General features: G+C 57.0%; 3 protein-coding genes across 6 annotated transcripts; all 3 read right to left on the reverse strand.

Annotated features, from left to right (window-relative positions):
- Window positions 1-61: 61 nt before the first annotated feature.
- Window positions 62-4162, reverse strand: SIRT7 (sirtuin 7). Of its 2 annotated transcripts, none has more exons than XM_083804674.1 (10): window positions 4004-4162; window positions 3798-3935; window positions 3161-3265; window positions 2528-2598; window positions 2310-2382; window positions 1727-1825; window positions 1003-1239; window positions 681-761; window positions 375-481; window positions 62-291 (listed from the first exon to the last, which is right to left on the reverse strand). In XM_083804674.1, the coding sequence occupies exons 1-10, from the start codon at window positions 4097-4099 to the stop codon at window positions 90-92; spliced, it is 1209 nt and encodes a 402-aa protein (XP_083660800.1). In that variant the 5' UTR covers window positions 4100-4162; the 3' UTR covers window positions 62-89. The 2 variants fall into 2 exon arrangements, 1 of the variants encoding a protein (XP_083660800.1); XR_014573866.1 differs by having other exon boundaries at window positions 151-291; window positions 375-585.
- A 2933-nt stretch (window positions 4163-7095) lies between these two features.
- On the reverse strand, window positions 7096-13308 carry MAFG (MAF bZIP transcription factor G). Of its 3 annotated transcripts, none has more exons than XM_083804678.1 (3): window positions 13153-13308; window positions 8685-8746; window positions 7096-8601 (listed from the first exon to the last, which is right to left on the reverse strand). In XM_083804678.1, the coding sequence occupies exons 2-3, from the start codon at window positions 8718-8720 to the stop codon at window positions 8149-8151; spliced, it is 489 nt and encodes a 162-aa protein (XP_083660804.1). In that variant the 5' UTR covers window positions 8721-8746; window positions 13153-13308; the 3' UTR covers window positions 7096-8148. The 3 variants fall into 3 exon arrangements, with proteins under 3 accessions (XP_083660804.1, XP_083660805.1, XP_083660806.1); XM_083804679.1 differs by lacking the exon at window positions 13153-13308 and adding an exon at window positions 12842-12944; XM_083804680.1 differs by lacking the exon at window positions 13153-13308 and adding an exon at window positions 8907-11749.
- Window positions 13309-14161: 853 nt separating this feature from the next.
- Window positions 14162-19491, reverse strand: PYCR1 (pyrroline-5-carboxylate reductase 1). Its single transcript, XM_083804739.1, has 7 exons — window positions 19279-19491; window positions 19101-19171; window positions 18839-19018; window positions 17967-18188; window positions 17387-17479; window positions 16832-16995; window positions 14162-16726 (listed from the first exon to the last, which is right to left on the reverse strand). Exons 1-7 carry the CDS (start codon window positions 19343-19345, stop codon window positions 16567-16569), a joined length of 957 nt encoding a protein of 318 aa, XP_083660865.1. The 5' UTR covers window positions 19346-19491; the 3' UTR covers window positions 14162-16566.
- Window positions 19492-19817: the final 326 nt, after the last annotated feature.

The following is a 19817-nucleotide window of genomic DNA, read 5'->3' on the forward strand; positions in this document are numbered from 1 at the left end:
CCCCCGCCGCCATCTTGGGGCGCGTCAGCACCGGCGGCGCGGGGCGGGCCGGCCCCGAGCCCCCCCCCCGCGGCCCCCCCGCCCCGCCGTCAGTTGCTCTTCCTGCGCCGGGCGCCCTTGGCGCAGCCGCGGCCCAGCCACCCGCCGGGCCGGGCGGGCGGCGGCGGCTCCCGCGGCGGCTCCTCCCGCGGCTCCTCCGTGCCCGGCGGCGGGGCCACCGGCTTCCGTGAGTGCGTGCCCTCCTCGCCGGGGCGCAGCGGCTCGGCCAGCGCGAAGATGGGGTCTCGCGCCCTGCGGAGACGGGGGGGAGGTGAGGGGCCGGCCGCCACCGCCGGCCGCCCGGGGCACGGCCCTGGCGGGCCCCCCTCGCTCACCGGTCGTAGCTGGGGATCTCCAGCCCGAGCTCTTCCATCAGCAGCCGCATCACATCGTCGCAGCGGCCATGCAGCTTCAGGGCGGCCAGGTCGTCCTTCGGCGTCCACTGCAGGAGCGACAGCAGGCCTGCTGCTGCGCGCCTACCGACCGCGCCGCCCGGCTGCCCCGCGGGGCAGGCTGGGGCACCCTGCCTCGCACCCAGCCGGCACGCTGCAGCACCAACAGGCGCGTCGGGTCACCTGCACGCCACGCGCTACATGGGGCTGCCCCCAAACCTGCAAACCCAGGGCCAGAAAGGCTCTCACCTGTAGGTTCACAATGTATAGCTTTGGACGACGAGTTGGTGGCTTGCTCATGCACCAAAGACGGGGATATTTTTTCAAAACCTGCCAGAAAATAGAAATTATCAGCACAGCCAAAGGCACGTGTAACTGAACGGTATCAGCGAGAGGAAAAGGATTGTATTACCAGGAAGGGAAAGAGGGAGGAAGAGAGACTATCACAGATGGTGGGCGAATCCTGACACCAGAGTTTACAGTTGTCTGTTTGGGAGGAGACTGCTCAGCACCAAGGTGTATCACCAAGAGGGAATGCTGCTAACAATCTTCACCGAGTCTCTAAAGTTACCTTTAAGCTGGAACCCAGACAAAGAATCACATCTGCTTTGCTTGCAGCTTCTGTTGCTGCTTCCCAGTTCAGGGGCTGTGTCAACGTCCCCTTCTCCCCAAAGTGGACGATTGTATCTCTCAACTGTGACCCACACTTGTGGCACATCCTGCCAGTGTGATGCCTGTGCAGGGCTGTGCGTTCTGTCACATCAAATACTCGCACATACTCTCGGTTAGGTGTACAGGAAGTGCAGACCTGGTACAGGAAGAAACAAATAAATAAAAAAGAACAGTTGTGTCATTAGCCTCTATAGCCCATTAAAGCCCAGGAACCAGACACTTCTCTAAGAGCAGCACCTTTTGGGGACAACAAAATTGGAAGCAGTAGAAGGAATCATCTGCGATCAGATGCTAACTTGAAAACAGAAGAGCTCGCCTAGCAAGTGGCATTATAGAGCACACACTGGCTATACGATAGAAAGGATTTCAGGGAAGGCCTGAAGAAGAGCAGTCAGAAACAGGAGTCTCTAGCAAACACAGAGAAAAAGCTATCATGTTGAACAGAACACTTTGTTTTGTGTTGTGGTTTGCTAAGTAGTTCATCCAAAAAATGATGACCCAAAGATATGAACTAAGCTGAGACTAGCACTTAGAGTAATTCCTCCTGAGCCAGGGAGATATATTTCACATTACCTTCTTGTGAGGCCACCTGACAGTATTTTCATGCTGTTCTGGCTACCTACCTCTATGTACATGTTTCCATGAAGCTCAGATATTGCTGCTCGGGGTAACCCACTCCGCAGGTGCAGCCCATCACAGTTTTGAGACACCACATGCTGCACCTTGAAAAGAATAAAACACTGAGCTAACACAAACAGAAAGGACTCAAAATATTACTCAAATTCAGGTAACACTTATGTCCTAAGATGCACTAAATAGATCTGCTCTGGTATATTGAGCTAACAAAAGAAAAGCACGAAGAACAGGCCTTGATAAAAGCTAAATGAAAAGATTCCTCCTGCTAAACGTAGCTCTACTATGTCTGTCTGACTTGGTGGCCATGTCCCCAGGCCAGCCTCACGAGGAGGCACACACGAGCTATTGAAGAAAAGCACAAGGGAAAAAACATGCCTGAGCTACCATCTGGAGCTGGCCTGATGAAGACTCAACTGTACAGGAACACAGATGGTTGTTCCTACATGGATGTAGCCACCTCAGTAAGGACATTGGTTATACAGTCTCATGAAAAAAAAATATTCCTTTTGGGTTTCATTTATCTTACTTTGGCAGTGCAGCTCAGGTAAGGTATGGGGAAAAAAATCTTACCAAGTTATGCTTGTGTAGGCAAGCAATGCTCATGTGGGTGAGCGTGGGCTCAGCCTCACTCAGATCTGTAGCCCTGACAAGAAAAAAAAAAAAGCAGAAATTGCCATTAATTTCTCTTTCAGTATCAGCTTTCTGATTGTCATTGTCAGCTCAGAATTAGTCTCCCGAGTGGCTGCAGAAAAGAGAAAGAAAGAGAAGTTCAGTAGCCACCTCCTTACCTGATGCTCCTGCCCTTCTGCAGCAACGTCCATATGCCATTAGGGCCTCTGTAGTCTGGGATCGAAGCTGCCTGCATTATCGGGAGAGACAAAGCAAGGCCTGATGGGCAAGTTCATGCTTCTTGTCCACAAACGCATCAACCTGCTCTCACCAAGGATGAGATGCATTCACTGCTGCTTTTTCATTCAGTCCAAGTTTTCTAGTGGCTCCCTAATTATAGGAACCTTTTTTTTTTTCCTGTATTTTTATGTTTCTTTTCTCCAGCATCTCCTCCTACCTTGCAGTTCTCACTTTGACCCCCAGTATTTATTTTCTCCATTATGGAATCCCTCCAGAACTCTTTTTTTCTCGCCTTGTTACTTCACATTTTCCTAGACAGAACCCAATTTTTGAACCTTTTCACTATTTTCACTAAACTGATTCCTGGCAACTTGTACTCAGTGTTTGTTAGCACAGATATTTATGACATTAGCATTCATACACCCTGAACTCTGCATTTCAACAGTATTAGTATAGCATCCTAGACATCATGTCGTCATTTGGATTCCACCAAAAAAAATAAAAGTCCAAACATTGCAGTACTCCTGAAGGAGCTCCCAAAGCTCCAGCCACTCACCCCCAAAGAATCCTACCGTACTGATCCCTGCTCCCGTGTAGATGACAAGGTGCTTGGCGTTGTGAACAGCAGCAGCCAGCTCAATGGCCTTTCTCTTCAACTCCTCTGGTTCGTCACATACCTAGGAAATACAACTGAGCAATTTCACGTTCCTGAGATAGAGCACGTCACTGACCCTGAAGGAACAGATGTCTCCGTGGAAATTTTGATATGGGTCTAGCCTAGCTGAAAGAAGTGACGCACAAATATGATCAGAAGCAGTTTCTAAATAAAAGAGAGCGGACATTGGCTGTCCGTATTACATATAAAAGACTGAGCAAAGAAGTTTTCTGGATTGTGGCACATGAAGACCCGCCCTCCCAGGAGGCACACCCAGTGAGAAAACCGCACGCGTTTTGGCAAACGCGGAAATTCAGCGGCTTCTGAACGTCAGACCGGTGCCGAGAGACGGGCCGAGCGCTGCCAGAGGGCCGCCGCCTCGGGGGCCCGGCGCGCTCCGAGTAAGGCGGCACAGCAGCTTCCAGCCGGGGCCGGCCCGGCTCCGGAGCCGCCCCCAGAGCGCCGGGCCCGCTCCCCGGCGGCAGCCCCCGCTCCCCGGCGGCAGCCCCGCCCGCCCGCCCGCCATCCCGGCCCGGCCCGGCGCCGCCGCCCACCTCCTCCTGCCGCCGGCGCAGCCGCTCGCGCCGCTTGCGGCGCCGCTCCAGCTCCCGGACGATGTCGTCGCTCTCGCTCAGCACCTGGCACTCCTCGGGGCTCCGCTCCGCCGGCGGCTTCCTCCAGATGCGAGACACCTGACGGCACACGCAGCGCGTCACGGCGGCCCGGCCGGGCGGCGGGCGGGGGGGGCGCGCGGCCCTACCTGTCTCCGCCGGTCCCGCTGCTCCTCCTGCTGCAGGAGCTCGGCGCGCGCCGCCGCCTTCCGCTCCGAGCGGCTCAGGCTGCCGCCCGCCGCCATCGCCCCGGAAGCGCCCCGGAAGCGCCCCGCTTCCGCCCCCGGCGCCCGCCGCGCAGCGCCGCTTCCGCCGCCCGGCCGGAGCGGCCGCCCCCGCCCCGCGCCCAGCAGCGCCCCCGCGCGGCCGGCGGAGCGCGGCCGAAGGAAGCGGCAGCCGCGGTGTTTGAAAGCAGTTTATTGTCATGTACAAAACAACGGCGGCCGCGCCGGCACCAACACTATGTACAGCAATAAATAACGCCCGCCGCCGCGCGGGGCAATAACTTAGCAATAAATACCGCCGCCCGCCCGCCCGCCCAGCGCGGCCCCCGGCCTGGCCGACCCCGGCCCCGCCGCCGCTCCCCGCGGGCGGGGCGGGACCGGAACCGGGACGGGCCCACGCCGGGGCGGGACCCCCGGAGCACCCGGTCGCGGCCCGGGGAGGGCGGCGCAGCAGCCCCGGCCTCGCCCCGCCGCGGAGCCGGGGCCGCGGAGCCGGGGCGGGGGAGCCGGGGCGGGACAGGCCCCGCTCGGGCCTCCGGGCCGCAGCTGCCCTCGCTGTCCCCGGGGAGCGGTGCCCGGCGGCGCTGCGTAACGCAAGAGTAACTTCACACAATTCACCACAAGATACACAAACCCCTGCGCGCCTGGCCGAGCTGCCGCGCCAGGGGTACACTTCATGGGTTTGCGTTGCGGGCAGGCTGGGGCAGAGCCCCGCCTCCCCAACCGCTGCATCAAAAGGGTACCAGGGAAAGGAGAAAGAAAACACAACACCCTCCACAGCAGGAAACCAAACGGACAAGCACCTTAGGAACAAGAACTGTCACACTCCAGAACGCTATATACGAGAGAAATAGAGAGGGGGGGGGGGGGGAGAGAGAGAAGAGAAAGAGAGATCAGAGTGATGGGCTTGGGGCAGGGGTTGTCTCACACAGGCACAGGATGCCAGGTGGCAGGGGACATGGTCCCCTTGAGCGTGACGCGAGATTCCTTGGACACTGCAGAAATACATTACTTGGATTCCAATACTTCACTGAGAACAAAACCAAAAACACCACGCTAGTACGGGGAAGCAGCACTCCATGAGGGGACCACACCCCCTCCAACATCCCTAGGATGGAGCCAGACAGAGCACTTCACGAGCAGGGAACCATCTCACCTGCAGCCAGAGCCCGAACCTGTGTGGAAAGGATCCCCACACCAACGGAGCTGGTTTACCACACAGGCACACTCCAGCAGTGGCTTCGCACCTGCTCCCCCTCAAGCAGTGTCCTCACCAAATGCATTGAGCCACTCAAAGCAAACTGGGACCACAAGCTAGCAAATATAGCACAGGGGAGGAGAAACGACAGCATCAATGGCTGGTCAAGTCAGTGCTGATGCCTGCTCTCTTTGTCCTCCTGATTCACAGCCTCACTCCAGAGCAGCACACGCTCTTACTGGCAACAAGTTGCCATCCAGCAGGCAGGGAAGGACCGGGCTGTTCCTCGGTGCAGAGTACAACGGAAGCAAATCCACCAGGGCTGTGGGACTGTCTGCCATTGCCCACTCTGTTGATGGGACCCTCCTCACAACAGTCTGCAGCACCTGGAGCTCAGCTCTTAGCCAGCCCCATACACAAAACCTTGACCTGCGGAGATCAGGCCTCCAGCTGGGTTTAGAACAGCCCTCTTGCCAGGTTAGATCTCGGGCTGGCTCTGGTAGGGACTTGGCTGAGATTTACACCCTGAGCCAAACTGGAGGATTCTTCTGTTGTGGAGCATCCCATCCCTCCTGTCACCATCTACCAGGTGGAAGACAAAGGCTGGAGCCCAGAGGTTTGTGCTAAGTGCTGCACAACAAGCAGCCCATCCAGCAAACAGCAGGGAAGCAGCGTCCCAGACACCTCAACTCAGAGAAGAGAAAGCCCACGGGCTGGGAGTGTGAAGCCTGAAGGCAATGTTCTCACCCACAAAGTTCACTGGGAAAAGCATCCCAAACAACCAAGAGATCATCACATGGACTTCAGCTCCATGTCCTGCTTCTCTAAAACAGCTCGATAATCAGCTCAAGTCTTTCAGGGAGGTGAGGGAGGGAGGGTTGTTAAAGTGTTTGTGGAAATGGAGCCTGACCACAAATAGTTTCTCAGCTGTGTCACGCAACTGTAAGTCTAAGCACCTTACCAACACCAGAAGCTGAACCAGGAAAGAAAGCAACCACATCACAGCCTATTTTTCAGTAATATGCAGACACTCAGTACAAGAGGCTGCAGCTCCAGGACTAGTGCAGGTCCTATGCTGCCCCAAACAGCTGGCAGACTTGCCTCTTGTCAGAGGAGCCACAAGAGCAACACAAGCTCTGACCACAGGACTCAAATCCAGTTCCAGAGTTCAATCCCATCAGTCTCCTCCTCACCTTAGTTCTCCCACGTGTTACTTCTCTGCCAGCTTTGCTGGAGGAAGGAGAGAGCAGTTCCACTGGCAACATTTCCACCATTCAGGTAACTCAGGTACCCAGCGTCGGCCGGGTCGCGAGAGGCCTGAGCTGCCTATGCAGAAGCAACCGCCGCAACACCCAGAGAGAGAAGCAGACCTCGTCCTGCAAAGCGCCTCTGCAGAACAGTGTTCTCTGGGCAGGCATCACTACTTCGTTGCACCAGCCGTTCCTTTTTGCCTTTAAGAAAAACAGCAACTTTGCCTGTGTGCCAGAATCCTCCTGGAGAATTTGGAGAGATTCCAAGTCAATCTCTCGCTTAAGCTCAGGGAAAACAATGGAAGCATGAAAACGACACCACATGGCAAAGGCAGCCACTGGCACCACCACACCACAGCGCCACGCACGAGCTCAGAGAGCACAGAGAGCGCAACACAAGGGGACACAACGGAAGCCAGCAAGATCAAGAATAAGTCACTTTTGGTACAATTGCAAAAAGATATCAAACAGGACTTGCCTCTTTTTTTGTCTTTTTCTAAGTTTTATAAATAAAGTCTGATAACTCTTTATAAAAACTAACCTCAGAGCCACAATCAGTTTGCGGGAGGTTCATGAGAAAATTTAAAATTATTTATTTATTAACTTTTAACTAGCAAAGTCTCCGAGAATATTTCCCCATTCATATGGCCAAATATTCTCACCCTCTCGGATAAAAAAAGCTGACTATAAATACGCTCTCTCTTCTGTCTGATTTTCATTTTAAACTTAGATAATTTAATAACTCTTAAAATGATGTTTCTCTCTTTAAATAAAGGGCTATTTAACCACATAAACTGGTTGTGTAAACCATCACACTAGAGACACTTGATATCCTCAAAACACGGGGACAACTAGTGATTTTGGTCTTGTTCAGTGCAACGCATTAGGCACAAAACCGGCCTGCAGTCAATATGGTACCTTCCCTCCCTCCCTCCCTCTCCCCCAGGTGCTGGGCCCCCTCTGCGGGCCCTGTCCTGGCTCCCTCCCCTTTGCTGGAGCAGAGGCAGCAGGGCATGGCAGCATCTTCCCTTCCACCACCACTAGTCCGCATTGCTAACGCAACAGAAGTTTGAAGGAAACCCACTGCTCGGGCACAGAGGCACACCTAGAAACAAATACCAAATCTATTACACAGAACACCCCAACTGCGACTACTGGTACCAGATGAGACAAAAGCAGCAGGCTCAGGCACCTGGCAGTCAGGCACCGTGATACACCACCTGGAAGAGTAATGAAATAAAGCCTTTGGAAGTGACTGAAAACCGGGGTTCCCAACCTCCAGGAAGAAAGCCTCCCTCCAGGCCTCCCCAGGCCACCAAGCCCACTTGCCGCGCCGTCGGCCACGCTGCGCAGACTTCCTTTGGCTAGAACACCAAGATCTCACAGTCTGTCCCAAGGGCAGCTGAGGGCTACAGACTGCTGGGTGGGAGGTTCTGTCTGCACAGGACAAGGGATGCATCACCACTGCTCATACAAAATAAAACCAGAGCGATCAGCAGGCCAGTCCTGGGCCAAGAAGAAGGAAACCGGACCCGTGTGGGGAGGGTTTGTGCTTTGGGGATTCCAGGCTGGTTTTGTGCCTAATTGCCCTGCACAGACAAGCTCAGGCAACACTCGCTTCACTAAGACCGGGCGTCCGTTTTGGATTTCACTATTGTGATGACACTAGTAGTAGCAACCTTGCCAGGGACGAGGGGCCCCATGCTGGAGGTGAGAGGCCCCCGCACAGGGGTGACAGGGCTCCGGGCCACGGTTCTGGCGAAGTTCTGGAGTGCCTCGTATTTGGAGCGGAGAGCATCGAGTTCCATTTTCATGCTGGCGTTCTCAGAGGCCAGCTTCTCCACCTCCTGCTGCAGCTCTGCCTTCTGCTTCTCCAGTTCCTCCTTCTGGGTAACACGCTTGACCCTACAGCTGGCTGCGTAGCCTCGGTTCTTCAGCGTGCGGCGACGCTGCTTCAGCTGGATGATCTCCTCCTTTGACAGGCCCCGTAGATGCTGGTTCAGCTCCCGCACAGACATGGTCACCAGCTCCTCATCTGTCAAGCTGGTCCCATTCTCGCCTGGCTCCCGCTTCACCTGGAAGAGAAGGCCGCATGCATTCACGAAGCCTAGAGCAGGTACCCACACCCATCCCCGCTTTCCTCCCCGTGCTGCTTTACCTTCAAGGCCTTGTTTCCTTTGTTGGGGGTCGTCATAACACGACAGCCTTGTCAGTCAGGTTCTGGAAGGGAAGGGGAGGTCAGGTTAGCCCCACAAGGTGCAGCAGAGCCTGCACCGCTCTGCTTCTGGAGCGGAGTCCAGCAGCAACGCCCCGTGCTGGTGCACATCCCGCTCGCCTCCCCAGACAATGCTCAGCAAGCACCCAACTGCACTGGACTCACAAGCGACAGATCCTGTCCCCGAGCAGAAACTGCAGCCCTTCCACACCCCTACTGCCCATGGAGGCTTGCAGCAAAGCTGTTTTTTGTTTGGGGTGGGGGAAAATTAAAAAAAAACAAAACAAACTAGGAGGAGCCAGAATACACGGAAGCCACATCTTTAAAAATAGCCTGGCAGGCAGCAGGCTGCGTCCAGAGCACGCCTGCTCCGGGCCAGTCACGCTGACTCAGCACGCTGGCAGCCTGCGCCTCTTGCTCCCAGCCTCATCCTCGCAGCCCCCAGGCACGGCGAGGCGTCTGGCCGCTCCAGCACGCCCTCCCCAGCCGCTGCCCGAGCACAACCAGAAACTCCTCAGGACAAGAGTCCTACCAGACTCCTGGTGATCCCAAGGACACAAACCAGCGCGGTTCATGAGCAGCAAGCAGAGGGGAAGCCTTCGCCTCCACAACGCACTTCCCTGGGCACGGAACACCATTACTGCGGTCGCTCCTCTCCAAACTTTCTCTGCTTCCCAGCAAAGCCACCACATTTAGATTAAAGTCAAAGACCTGCAACCTGACACTGCCGCACAAGCAAGCATGTGGGCACACTGGGATGCCATCGCAAGTTTGTGCTGACACCTCAGCAGCCCCCACCTCTCCCATTCACCCAAAGCTGACCCCCAGCTGCAGGTCTTTTCTGTAAGGAAGTCCCTATCAGTCCGTGGCCATGCCAGGACAGCACCACCGTCCCCCTCCCTTATCTTCAGAGCCAAGATACGCTCACAATAAAACAAAGATTAAGGGAGACCAAAACCAGAGGAGAGCAGACACCTTCACTGCCAGGGAAGGTGGGATTTCAGAACTGATATGAGCAACTCACAAGCTTGTTTTTATACTGAATCATATCTGAGCTCCTGTTTCTGTCCCCACATACCTCCTCCTCTCAGGCTTTTGTTCAGAATGCTACTGTACCACCCAACGAATTGAACCCTCAGATATCACTCGACAATCATGTCTGTGTCTCAAACAATCTGGAACTGAAAGCGTCCTTAAGCAAGGCAAGCATTCTTGTACAAGTACAGTCCACAAGCACCTTTGTACCTTCAGTCCCAGTCAACGGCAATTTAGTTTGCTACTATTTCGGTTGATAGATTTAAAGGGTAGAGTTATAGCCAAGAACAAGCCAAGACGTACAAGTCAGCAGATATGAACTTCTCTTCTAGCAGCTGCGGCTCAGGCTCCCCACAGTGCATCTACTGCCTGTTAGAGGTGAGCGGGTTCAGCACGCTCTAGGACACCTAGCAGAGAAGTAAAATTCAGATGTTCCCAAAGACTCGAGCCTGCCAGGAGGCAGGCTATTTATACCCGGAAGACAATGTTCCTTGCAATGAGATGTCCACTACAACCTGACAGTGCTAGCGTAAAAGGGTCACTTTGCCAGCCAAAGGAGGTAGCTGCACTGAAGCAGTCAAACAGAGGACGGATCACACACAAGCTATTGCTTTGTGAAGATCAGTTCTTCATTTTCCCATACCATTCTATTTTTTTCCTCTGTTCCCCCCGGCAAACAAAATGCCCACCAGGGAAAGGGGCAGAAGGAAGGGAGGCTAAAAATATCACCACTTCAGCACCTCTCTGCACTGCTCTCTGGTGAGCACAAGGGACCAAGGGCAGCTACAGTCAATGGTGCTGCAGAAATTTGTTTGCCTTGCAGTGCTAAACAATTCTCAGCTGTCTGGCAAACACTCAAACTTCCTTCATTGTAGCGACGCTGAAAAAACAAACAAGGCAACAAACGTGCTGCACCAGGCAGGGCACAGGGAAGAGAGCTTCTTGGGTCAGGCTGCAGAATCAGGAGGGGTGCTCACACAGTCTATACCCTACAAAGTCAATGACTTACTCCATCCTTCGCGTTATTTCTGTTAAATCTGTATAAACCCACAAGTGGAAACACTAAAGAATGGACTAACCTGTGGGAGGAAATTGGATGTTCAAGTTTACAGCCAAATCCGCTCAGCAAAACCCTTTACCGGGAGAATCCAGAGGTCTATCAAGCACTACAACTTCTCCTATCTACATCATATAGCTAAAAGGTGACAAAGTGACTTTTTCAAGACTGCCAGGAGGAGCAATTTTAATGAACCTCACTGCAACTTCCCAAACCCACAGCCAAACCACTTTCAGACCTGAGAGCTGCTGTGAGGAAAGTCAGCGCAGATGCGAACCAAAAGGGTCTGTAGCTGAGAGACCACAGCTGGGATTACCCCACAGACTGTGACAGCCCCAAAAGCTGAGATGGGGTCAAGAGAGCTATCAGAAATCAGACAAAAGACGAGACTGGTTCCAGCTCCCTTGCAACACCAAATTAACTTTCTTGGACTTCAGCATTTTTACCCAGAGGCACAGAACTCTGTCAGGCCTTGTTCTCAGAGCAGCCTCCACTCTGTAACAAGGCCATGCCCGAAAGCACCTGGTCATTTCACCTCCCATTATCCCACAGCCCCCTTTCCAGAAGGATCAAAACAGAGATGCAGCAACACACAAGCCTGCCAAACTGAATGGGAAGAACGGCCTGGGAACTAGCTGGTGGCTATCTTCTGGTCACGTTTAAAGGGCTGGAGATGGGGCTATCTGGCGGCTGGCCCATAGGACACACAGAGAGCTGGCACTGAGACAGACCAAACTTGGTTTAACTCTCCAGACTGCTGATTTCTCAGCATTTGATAGCTTCCCAAAGAAAAATCACACTGAAAAGAGCCAAATGTGATGACTGCAGTGAAGAAAATGCAGCCTCAACACATTTCCCCAGAGCTCAAAAGGCCTGAACTCAGCACAAGTGCAGCCAATTCTTTCCTCAGCTTGAAAGCACCACAAGAGAGCTGACAGCACCGCGCATGATTCAACGCAGGCCCCATTCTCCACATTCCTGATCGCAGAACCGTGCCACGAGCCCAGTGTAAACACGGTGACGTCAGCCGCTCCGGCGCAGGCTGCCCGGGACGGCGCCGGGAGGGAGGCCCATCTGCAGGGACATGGGGGCAAAGGAAGGGGCCGAGCTCCACCGCAGCCTCCGCTGCACAGCACGCACAGAAGCGTGCGGTTTTGCTGCCAGCTGTCGGGCACACAGCACGAGAACGCTCTCCCCCAGCGTGGATTTCACATTCTGTTTGTTTGCCTTTGTGCAAATTCGCTCACACGGTCCTCCCAGAAATCCAAACAGATCAGGCAATTTCCCCAATTACACTTGACGTCAGGACAGCGCCTCTGCTGCGCATCCCCACGTTTCCCTCGGGAGTCCCTGGTGAACTCGTGTCCAACCCAGAGCACTTCCACAGCAATTCTTCACTCGAGGAACCTGCCCACGGAGCCGGCTTTAGCGGTGCTTTCACAGATAAAGGCAACAGCCAGCGCTCCGAGAGCCCTTCCAGCCTCCCGGGAGCGCTTTCCTTCCCCCACGCGGTTCAAACGTCCTCAGCAGCTGGGGGCGTCCCGTCCACGAGCTGCAGGACCCCCCCCGCGCACCAGGAACGGCCGCGCGGAGCGAGCGAAGTACCGCCGGGCTGGTCGGGGCTCCCACCGCGCTCCGCAGCCCCACCGGCAGGCTCGCCTCCCGCTACCGACGGCGGGCGTTCGCTCTGCTCGGGGCCACCCCAGCCCGCTCCTGGCGCGGCCGGGGCCACGGGGGCCGCACGGGGCGGCGAGCCCGCAGCCGAGCACCGGGCAGGGGCCGCCCAGGGGCCTGGGCGCCCCGGGCGGGCCTCGGCGCGGGGAGGCGAGCCTCATCCCGGAGCCGCGGAGCCGCCGGGAAGAGCCGCCCAACGGCCCGGGAACGCCTCGGCTTCCGCGGCCCCGTCCCCAGGAACGCTCCCGCGCGCGGGGTCGCCGCGGGCCCGGTGCCGCGGGGGGGGGAGCGCGGGGCGCAGAGGGGCGGGGGCCGGCGGAGCGGGGCCGCACACCTGTTGCCCGGCCGCCGCGGGGCACCGGGCAGGGCCGCGACACGGGCGGCGCCGGGCGGCCGCCGAGCCCCCGCCATGAGTCAGCGGCGGGGACCCCGCAAGGCGCCCGCCGGCCCCGCCCGCGCCGCCCCCCCCCCGCCCCCCCGGCCCCGGGCGGCGGCGCCCGCCCCGCCCCGCCCCCGGGGACCGGCCCGCCGGCCCCGCCGCCCCGCCCCGCCCGGTGCCGGGGCCGCGCCCGCGCCGCGCCTCCCGCGGCCGGCGCCGGCGCCGCCGCCTCCGCCCGCCGCGCGGCCCGCGGAACCCGCGCCCACCTCGTGACGGGGCCGGCGGGGGCCGGGGCCGGGGCCGGGCCGGGCGGAGAGGCCGCGCTGCAGGGACCGGGACGCCGCTCGCCGCCGCTCGCCGCCGCGTCACGTGATGTTTGGGTCACGTGGCTCCATTCATGAAGCGCCTGGCGCAACCGCCCCGCGCCTTAAGGGGGCCGCGCGCTGCTGTCCGAGGCGGCGGGGAGGGGGGCGGGGCCGAGGCGGGGCCGCGCCTTAAAGCGGGGGGTGAGAGGGCGCCGGGCCGGGCCGGGCCGGGCCGGGCCGCACACCCCGCACCGGGGCCCCGCGGTCGCGCCGCGGGTCTGCGCCGGGCCGCAGCGCTGAGGCGCAGCGAGGCTCCACCGGCGGCCCCGACTGGGAAGCGGCGCCAGGCCCGGCCCGGCCCGGCCCGACGGGGAGGGGGCGGGCGCAGCTCGGGAGCGGGGCTCGGGGCTCGGCCCCGCCGCGGGGAAAGCGCGGCCCCGGCGGCTCGTGCAGCCCCGGGCGGCCCCGCCGGCCCGGCTGTCATCGTCCGCGGCACCGGGCAGCGGGGATGTCCCGCCGGTGCCCTCCTCCCGGCGCCACCTCGCGCGCAGCCCGGCACGGAGAGCCCCGCGCAGGGCACCCGCCGCTCCGGAGCGGGCGCAGGGAACACGCAGCCCGCGCCCGGCTTCAACCGAACCGCGGGTGCGGCGGCGGAGCCCCCGCCAAGCCGCCCGCTCAGGGCAGTCTGACACGGGTTAACGCCGCAAACCCTCGGCGTCCGAGCCAGAAAGCTTCCTCTCCTCCTTCCCTTCTCTTGGAAGGCAAGCCGGTGGTACGGGGCCCCAGAACAACCCGGGGCGCTGCTCGGGAACCACGGGTGAGGAGCAGCAGGCCGGGCACCTCCCACACCCCAACTAGTCCGGGACAGGGTTGCAGCAGCGCACACAGCGGGGACACCGAGGGCCTGGTGGCTGCTCCGAGGGGCAGGAGCCATACCCCATCCCAACAGCCAGAACTAGCCGCAGACCTCTGTCAGAGAAACAGTTTATTATGTAAAGAGTGAAGAGGAGTAGCCATCTCTCATGCCTATAGCGTCATGCCCCGCTACCAGCCTAACACTAGAAATATTTAATCAGCACTAGCACCTTTGACAGCTTCTGCATTGATAACTAAATGCATTTCCTGCATCACCTAGGTGCACAGGATTCCTCGGAGACACTTAGCCCACCTTAAGTGTCTTCCTTTTACCAGTCCTCCCTCAGTATACCTCAAGGTAGAACATGGTATGATACACTTACCCACCCAAATCCATTCTGTCCCATTCAGTTTGCTGCTCCCACTGCAGCCCAGTAAAAATGACAGGGGCAGCACCCACATTTTGTGCAGTTTTATGGCTTGAGATAGGACTCAGGCTCCGGGACAAGAGTAAGGGCAAGAAAACCATGCAAAGAAGTTAGCTATAAAGAAACCACGTAAAGCAGTAGATGCTAACACTTTAGGGCTGTTACGGGGATGAATGCCAAAACTGTGCCTGAAGGTTAACCACCTTTCCAAGTGACCATCTGTCGTCCATCAGCTGTCTGATCAGCATTGGTCCCTTCTGTGCTTTGAGCCTACAACCACGCATCCCTCTCCCTGTGGGTCCAGAGAAGAGAGCTGCTGTATTGACCCCAGCTGCCCCCAGCCCACCACACCACCAGCGCATGCCTGGCCTGGTGCTCAGGGCTGTGCCAGCACCAGGAAGGATTGAGCAAGGCCTCCCTCTCTGCTTTCTACGGCCACAACACTGGCCAGATTCCTTCCCTCACAAATACTGGTATTTGGTGGGCAGAAGGAACCACTGCTTCTAGAACCCATACTTCTGTTTTTTGCTCATGAATTTAAGTTAGATTTGGGAAATTCTCCACACTGGAACAGCAAGTCTTACTCCTCTGCAAAAGCATAGTCAGCTGGGATGTATTTCACCAAGCACATCCTTATTGCCAGATAGGTCTGAGGCACTCATGTCCCACCTTAACCACTTCTGTGTCAAGCAGGGACTGACTTTCCTCCTGGGTCCCATGCAGGATGAGCTAGGTGAGATGGGACAACATCTGAGCCGCAAGCTAGGCCAGGTGACTCAGTGTTTCCCTTTGGTCTTGTATCCTAAAGAAGTAGGAATGTAAATGCGTGAAGCACCCCTCAGCTTGTTTCTAGGCATTTTCCCATTTTAGCCATTAGCAATGTGATACCTTCAAAGAAACAATATTAAAAAAAAAAAAAAAGACAATTGTGCCAACGTAAAGTGAGACTGAGGACTTCTATGCTGGAATTCACCAGCCCAGGAGCTCTACCGGGAAAAGTGCTGTCTGGAAGGGACAATCGGCTCATTGCAACACTGATGGATTGCACAAGCTTAAGCAGTGTTAATAAGCATCAACACTGCAGTCTGAGAAGGAGGTACAGCCTGAAGCAAAGAAAGGCACTGAGAAGAGTCCTGACATCAACCAGTAGCCCAGCACCCAGGTACCAAACCCTGCTCAAGCCTAGGGGAACATACAGAAGGTTTTCTCTGTAGGAGGGTGTCCTTCAGCTCTGCTCCCTGCTGCCTCAGGAGCAGTGCAAAGAGCAGAGCATCAGGGAGCACAGTGGAATCAAAACTCATCCATGGGTATGTGGGAGCAGATCCTGCCCATGGAGATCGTGAAGGTGTCAGAGGGAGGGAATAGGGAGCACTCACTACTCCTCTACCTGCCTAATCCATCAAGCAAGGCTAGCAGCAAAGGAAGGACAGCGAGAGCAGCTCATGGTTCCTCAAAGTACATGGAGCAGGAAAAAAAATGGGTAAACAGCAAAGAAAGAAATGGAATCTGGCCCAGGGGTTCACACCATCGCTTTGTCAAAGTCAAGGCTGATGGGAAATGGAGAAGAGGCACTTTGGTACCTTGTAAGAGGTGCATTAGAGCCCAGCCTCTAATGTAGTACGCAGAATTGTATTTCTGTGGCAGCACCTGCTTTAGCTAATACAGACAGCAACAAGACACAAGCTCTGACAGCAGATGCAAGATGGGGTAAGTGGGATCCAAGCCTGGTTCAAGCCTTTGAGATAAAAAAGCATTTGGAGGCTTCTTTAAAAACCTATTAGAAACCATTTCTGCATGGGACACAATAAACACTGCCTGAGTTCTGGAATCATTCAAGGCTTCTGGACAAATGATGCCCTTGATGAAGCTCTGATGATGGTATCACACCTGCCCAATGGAGAACAGCAATGCTAGGGACAGTTGGCACAAACTCCTCTACAAACTTCTACAGCTCTGCTCTGTCCCACAGCTGCTGCAAGCCAAGAGCCAGGTATGGAGGACACCAACATTCAGAGTAAGCATTTTCCTTAGACAAAAAAGAAAGGGCATGGAGGAGACTGATGTTGAGCAAAGCCAGACTACAGCAGTCTGTTCAGTTCTTCTTGCTGCTGGGGCTCTTATTGGTAAACAGACTGACTTTGCTGGCAGATGCCAAAGACAGAGAAGGAGACTCCAGTTTCACCTTATCCAACAAAGTCTTCTTTATGGCTGCTGGGGAGATCTTCTCTTGGTCTGCCAAATGCTGCAGCTCCCTGCAATGGGGTAGTGGGAGAGGGAGAGAGAAAGACATAGCAAGAGGAAGAAGCAGGGTTTGGGACGGAAAGTTTGCAGGCTCTTTAGGACTTTGTGTTGCCCACCTTGTCCGGATGCAAGAAGCCTCCACAGCATTGATCAGGAGGGAGCGAAAGCCACCACTCTCTAGGAAGTGCAGGGCATGGATGGTGGCTCCCCCAGGCGAGCAGACGTTGTCCTTCAGCTGACCCGGGTGCTGTTCAGATTCTAACAGCATTTTGGCAGCACCCTGTAGTGAGGAAGAGAAGACAGCTACCAGAACTCTGACTGAGGAAACCCAGTGTCAAATACTCCTGTTCTCTGCTGCACAGAGCGCCACCTAAACGCTCACAGCAGGCAAAACTGGTCTGCCTGAGAGCCATTAGCAGGCTGCCAAAACACTTCTCAGAGCTGAAAAAGCCTGCAGAGGAGTGATGGTTCCCCAGGCCCAGGCTCCCACAACACCATCAGCGCCAGCAGATTGCTGCAGACGCTTCTTATGTCCCCTCACTGAGAATCTGTGTGCATTCAAACCAAATGTATTTTTAAGTAGATCCAGTAAGGACTGAGATCATTTTAAACCATGATGCACAGAACGCTCTGCACAGAGTCAAGTGCGTTTCAGAGGAAGAAATACTGACCAGCAAAGCCTGGGCTCCAAGCCGGACGGCCAGCCTGCGGGGAAGTCCCATTTTCACACCTCCATCTGCCAGAGCATCCAGGGCAGTGAATGCCTGAGATGAGAGAGAATTAGAAAGTGACCAAAAGTCTCTATTCCAAGACCAACGTTCTTATGAAGGACAGAATCCAGGGATCCAGGATCACATTGTGACTCCTATCGCTTACAAAGACGTGACAGAAGTCAGACCCTTTACTGTCCTGATGCCATGCCAGACTTCTCTCCCACTAGTTACAGCTGAGCTACAGGGGGAATGGGAAAAATTCAGCTTCTAGGTCATACTAACAACAGGCCCAGGTTTTGCAACACAGACATGCGAACACTGCACACTGACTACGGACTTCAGACTCATCCAACTGGTAATGGAATTTTGTTGTTGACCTATACTGGTTATAAACCAGATACCTGGATTACATGTCCCATCACGAACGTGAGTAATGAGAAAAACAAGAAAGCACATGCTGAAGTTGCACGGATTTTCACTGCATGCAAAGTCTACTGTTTTCCCCTAGATTTTTACAAGTTGAGGAAGCAGCACATACATACGCAGGGCCACTGCCACTGAGCCCCGTTACAGCATCTATCAGGTCCTCTTCCACTTCAGTGCAGAAGCCTACACTGGCCATCAGCTGTTCCAAGAGCTTCCCATCCTCCACGTCTGCATGAGTCCCAGTGGCATAGACTGTTGCACCTTCCCGTACAATCACAGGGGTGTTCGTCATGCACCTGATTACTTTAGGTGTGGGGCAGAAGGCCGAGAGTTTCTTAGGACAGAAAATTATTGGAGAGGGAGAAAGAAGAAACTTCAGTGTATATTTGGCATACCAAGTAAGTTGTCTAGGAAAGGACTCCCAAGGGGCAAGAGCAATTCAAGCAGAGGAACAGACAAACTCCTGTATCCCAAATCCCCTGCTTTAAGCCAAAGTAGGCAAAACTTAAAAGGGAAGTCTTTTATATCACCAGCAATTAGAAAGCTGAGCAAAGCTACTGTTGGGAACAATATCCTGAACACCTCCCACATCAACTCACGAGTCTCCAAAACAGCTCCTGCAGACACTTAGCAGAAAGTCTGCAGAATTTCAGGGGAGATGACCCACCTCTGTTGAGACAAAAAAGATCTGATAGCATTACACACGATAAGAGAGCTGGCACAAAAACTACTACAGATTATTTTGATGTGGGCAGGCAGAGGGGGCCCAAAGCGACCAGAAGGGTGCAGTACGAACACGGTACTACTGGGAAGCACAAGCAGCGCCAGCCCTTTGCACCAGCTGCTGGAAGAGGAGAGCAGGGCAGGCTCGAGGCCGTCTCCAGCGTGGTCCTGCCCTACCAGCTTTGACTTCCAGGGTGGCCGTCGCAGCACGGGGCCGAAGGACACGGGCCCCAGGAGGGCCCTGCCCGCGGCGCCCCTCACCTTCTCGATGGAGCTGATGGTGACGCCGGCGGCGCAGGAGACCACGATGTGGCGGGCCTCGATGTCGGGGCCCACCTCGTCCAGGATGAAGGGGATGATGGGGGGCTTCACGGCCAGGAAGAGGACGTCGCTGCCCTTCACCGTGTCCTTGTTGCTCACCGTGAAGTTCACGCCCATTTTCTGCAGCGGTCGGGGACAAACGGGACGGCTGTGGGCCGGGGCTGCCCGCCGGGGGAGCTCCCCGCCGCGCCCCCGCACTCACCCGCAGCCCGCTCACGGTGGGCAGCTCGGTGTCCGGGGAGCTCGCCGTGATCTTGTGCGCGGCCAGGACCCCTGCGGACGGCACCGGACGGCACCGGACGGCACCGCGTCAGCCGGCACGGCACCGGACGGGACGGGACGGGACGGGCCGCCCGCCTCGCCCGCGCCCCACCACCCACCTGCGGCCGTGAAGCCCCTGGCCAAGGCGAAGGCGAGCTGCCCGGCCCCGATGAACCCCACGCTCATGGTGCGGAGCGGAGCGGGTCGGCGCGGCGGGGAGCGGAGCGCAGCGGAGCGGGGCTGCTCGGCGCGGAGCGGGCTGGGCCGGGCCGGGTCCCACCTGCGGCCACGCCGCCGTCCACGTGGCCCCGCGCGGCGCGGGCGGGCGCTGACGCGGCGCGGGGGGCGGGGCGGCGGCGCGCAGCAAATGGGCGCGCTGCGGGGCGGGGCCGCGCCGCGCCTCCGCCTCTCAGGGGCGAGGGGCGGGGCCTGCGGCTGAGCCCCCGCCAGCGATTGGCGCAACCCGCGCCGGGCCTTGCATCATTCGCCGCCGACGGGGGCCGCGCGGGGCCGGCCGCGGCCGCTCGCAACGCGCCGCGAGGCGGAGCTCTCGGCCCGCCCGAGCCGCCCGCTGCCTTCTGGAAGCTTCGGGCGCCGCCCTGCGCCGGGGCGGACGCGGCGGGCCCGGGGCTGCTGCGGTGAGGGCCCCCGGCCGGCC

Source organism: Anser anser (genome assembly GCF_964211835.1).
Source record: "Anser anser genome assembly, chromosome: 19".
Classification (NCBI taxonomy): Eukaryota; Metazoa; Chordata; class Aves; order Anseriformes; family Anatidae; genus Anser; species Anser anser.

Bases quoted from the DNA above. Each gene is read 5' to 3' on its own strand.
- SIRT7 (XM_083804674.1), bottom strand. From the start codon at position 4,099: ATGGCGGCGGGCGGCAGCCTGAGCCGCTCGGAGCGGAAGGCGGCGGCG. The intron at 2,599-3,160 runs GTAGGATTCTTT...CCGATAATGCAG, and splicing joins CGGGAGCAGGGATCAGTACG to GCAGCTTCGATCCCAGACTA. The intron at 762-1,002 runs GTAACTTTAGAG...ATTTTCTGGCAG, and splicing joins GTCTGGGTTCCAGCTTAAAG to GTTTTGAAAAAATATCCCCG.
- MAFG (XM_083804678.1), bottom strand. From the start codon at position 8,720: ATGACGACCCCCAACAAAGGAAACAAGGCCTTGAAG. The intron at 8,602-8,684 runs GTAAAGCAGCAC...CTTCTCTTCCAG, and splicing joins AAGGAAACAAGGCCTTGAAG to GTGAAGCGGGAGCCAGGCGA.
- PYCR1 (XM_083804739.1), bottom strand. From the start codon at position 19,345: ATGAGCGTGGGGTTCATCGGGGCCGGGCAGCTCGCCTTCGCCTTGGCC. The intron at 18,189-18,838 runs GTGAGGGGCGCC...TTCTGTCCTAAG, and splicing joins CCATCAGCTCCATCGAGAAG to AAACTCTCGGCCTTCTGCCC. The intron at 16,996-17,386 runs GTCAGTATTTCT...TCCTCACTACAG, and splicing joins TTGGAGCCCAGGCTTTGCTG to GGTGCTGCCAAAATGCTGTT.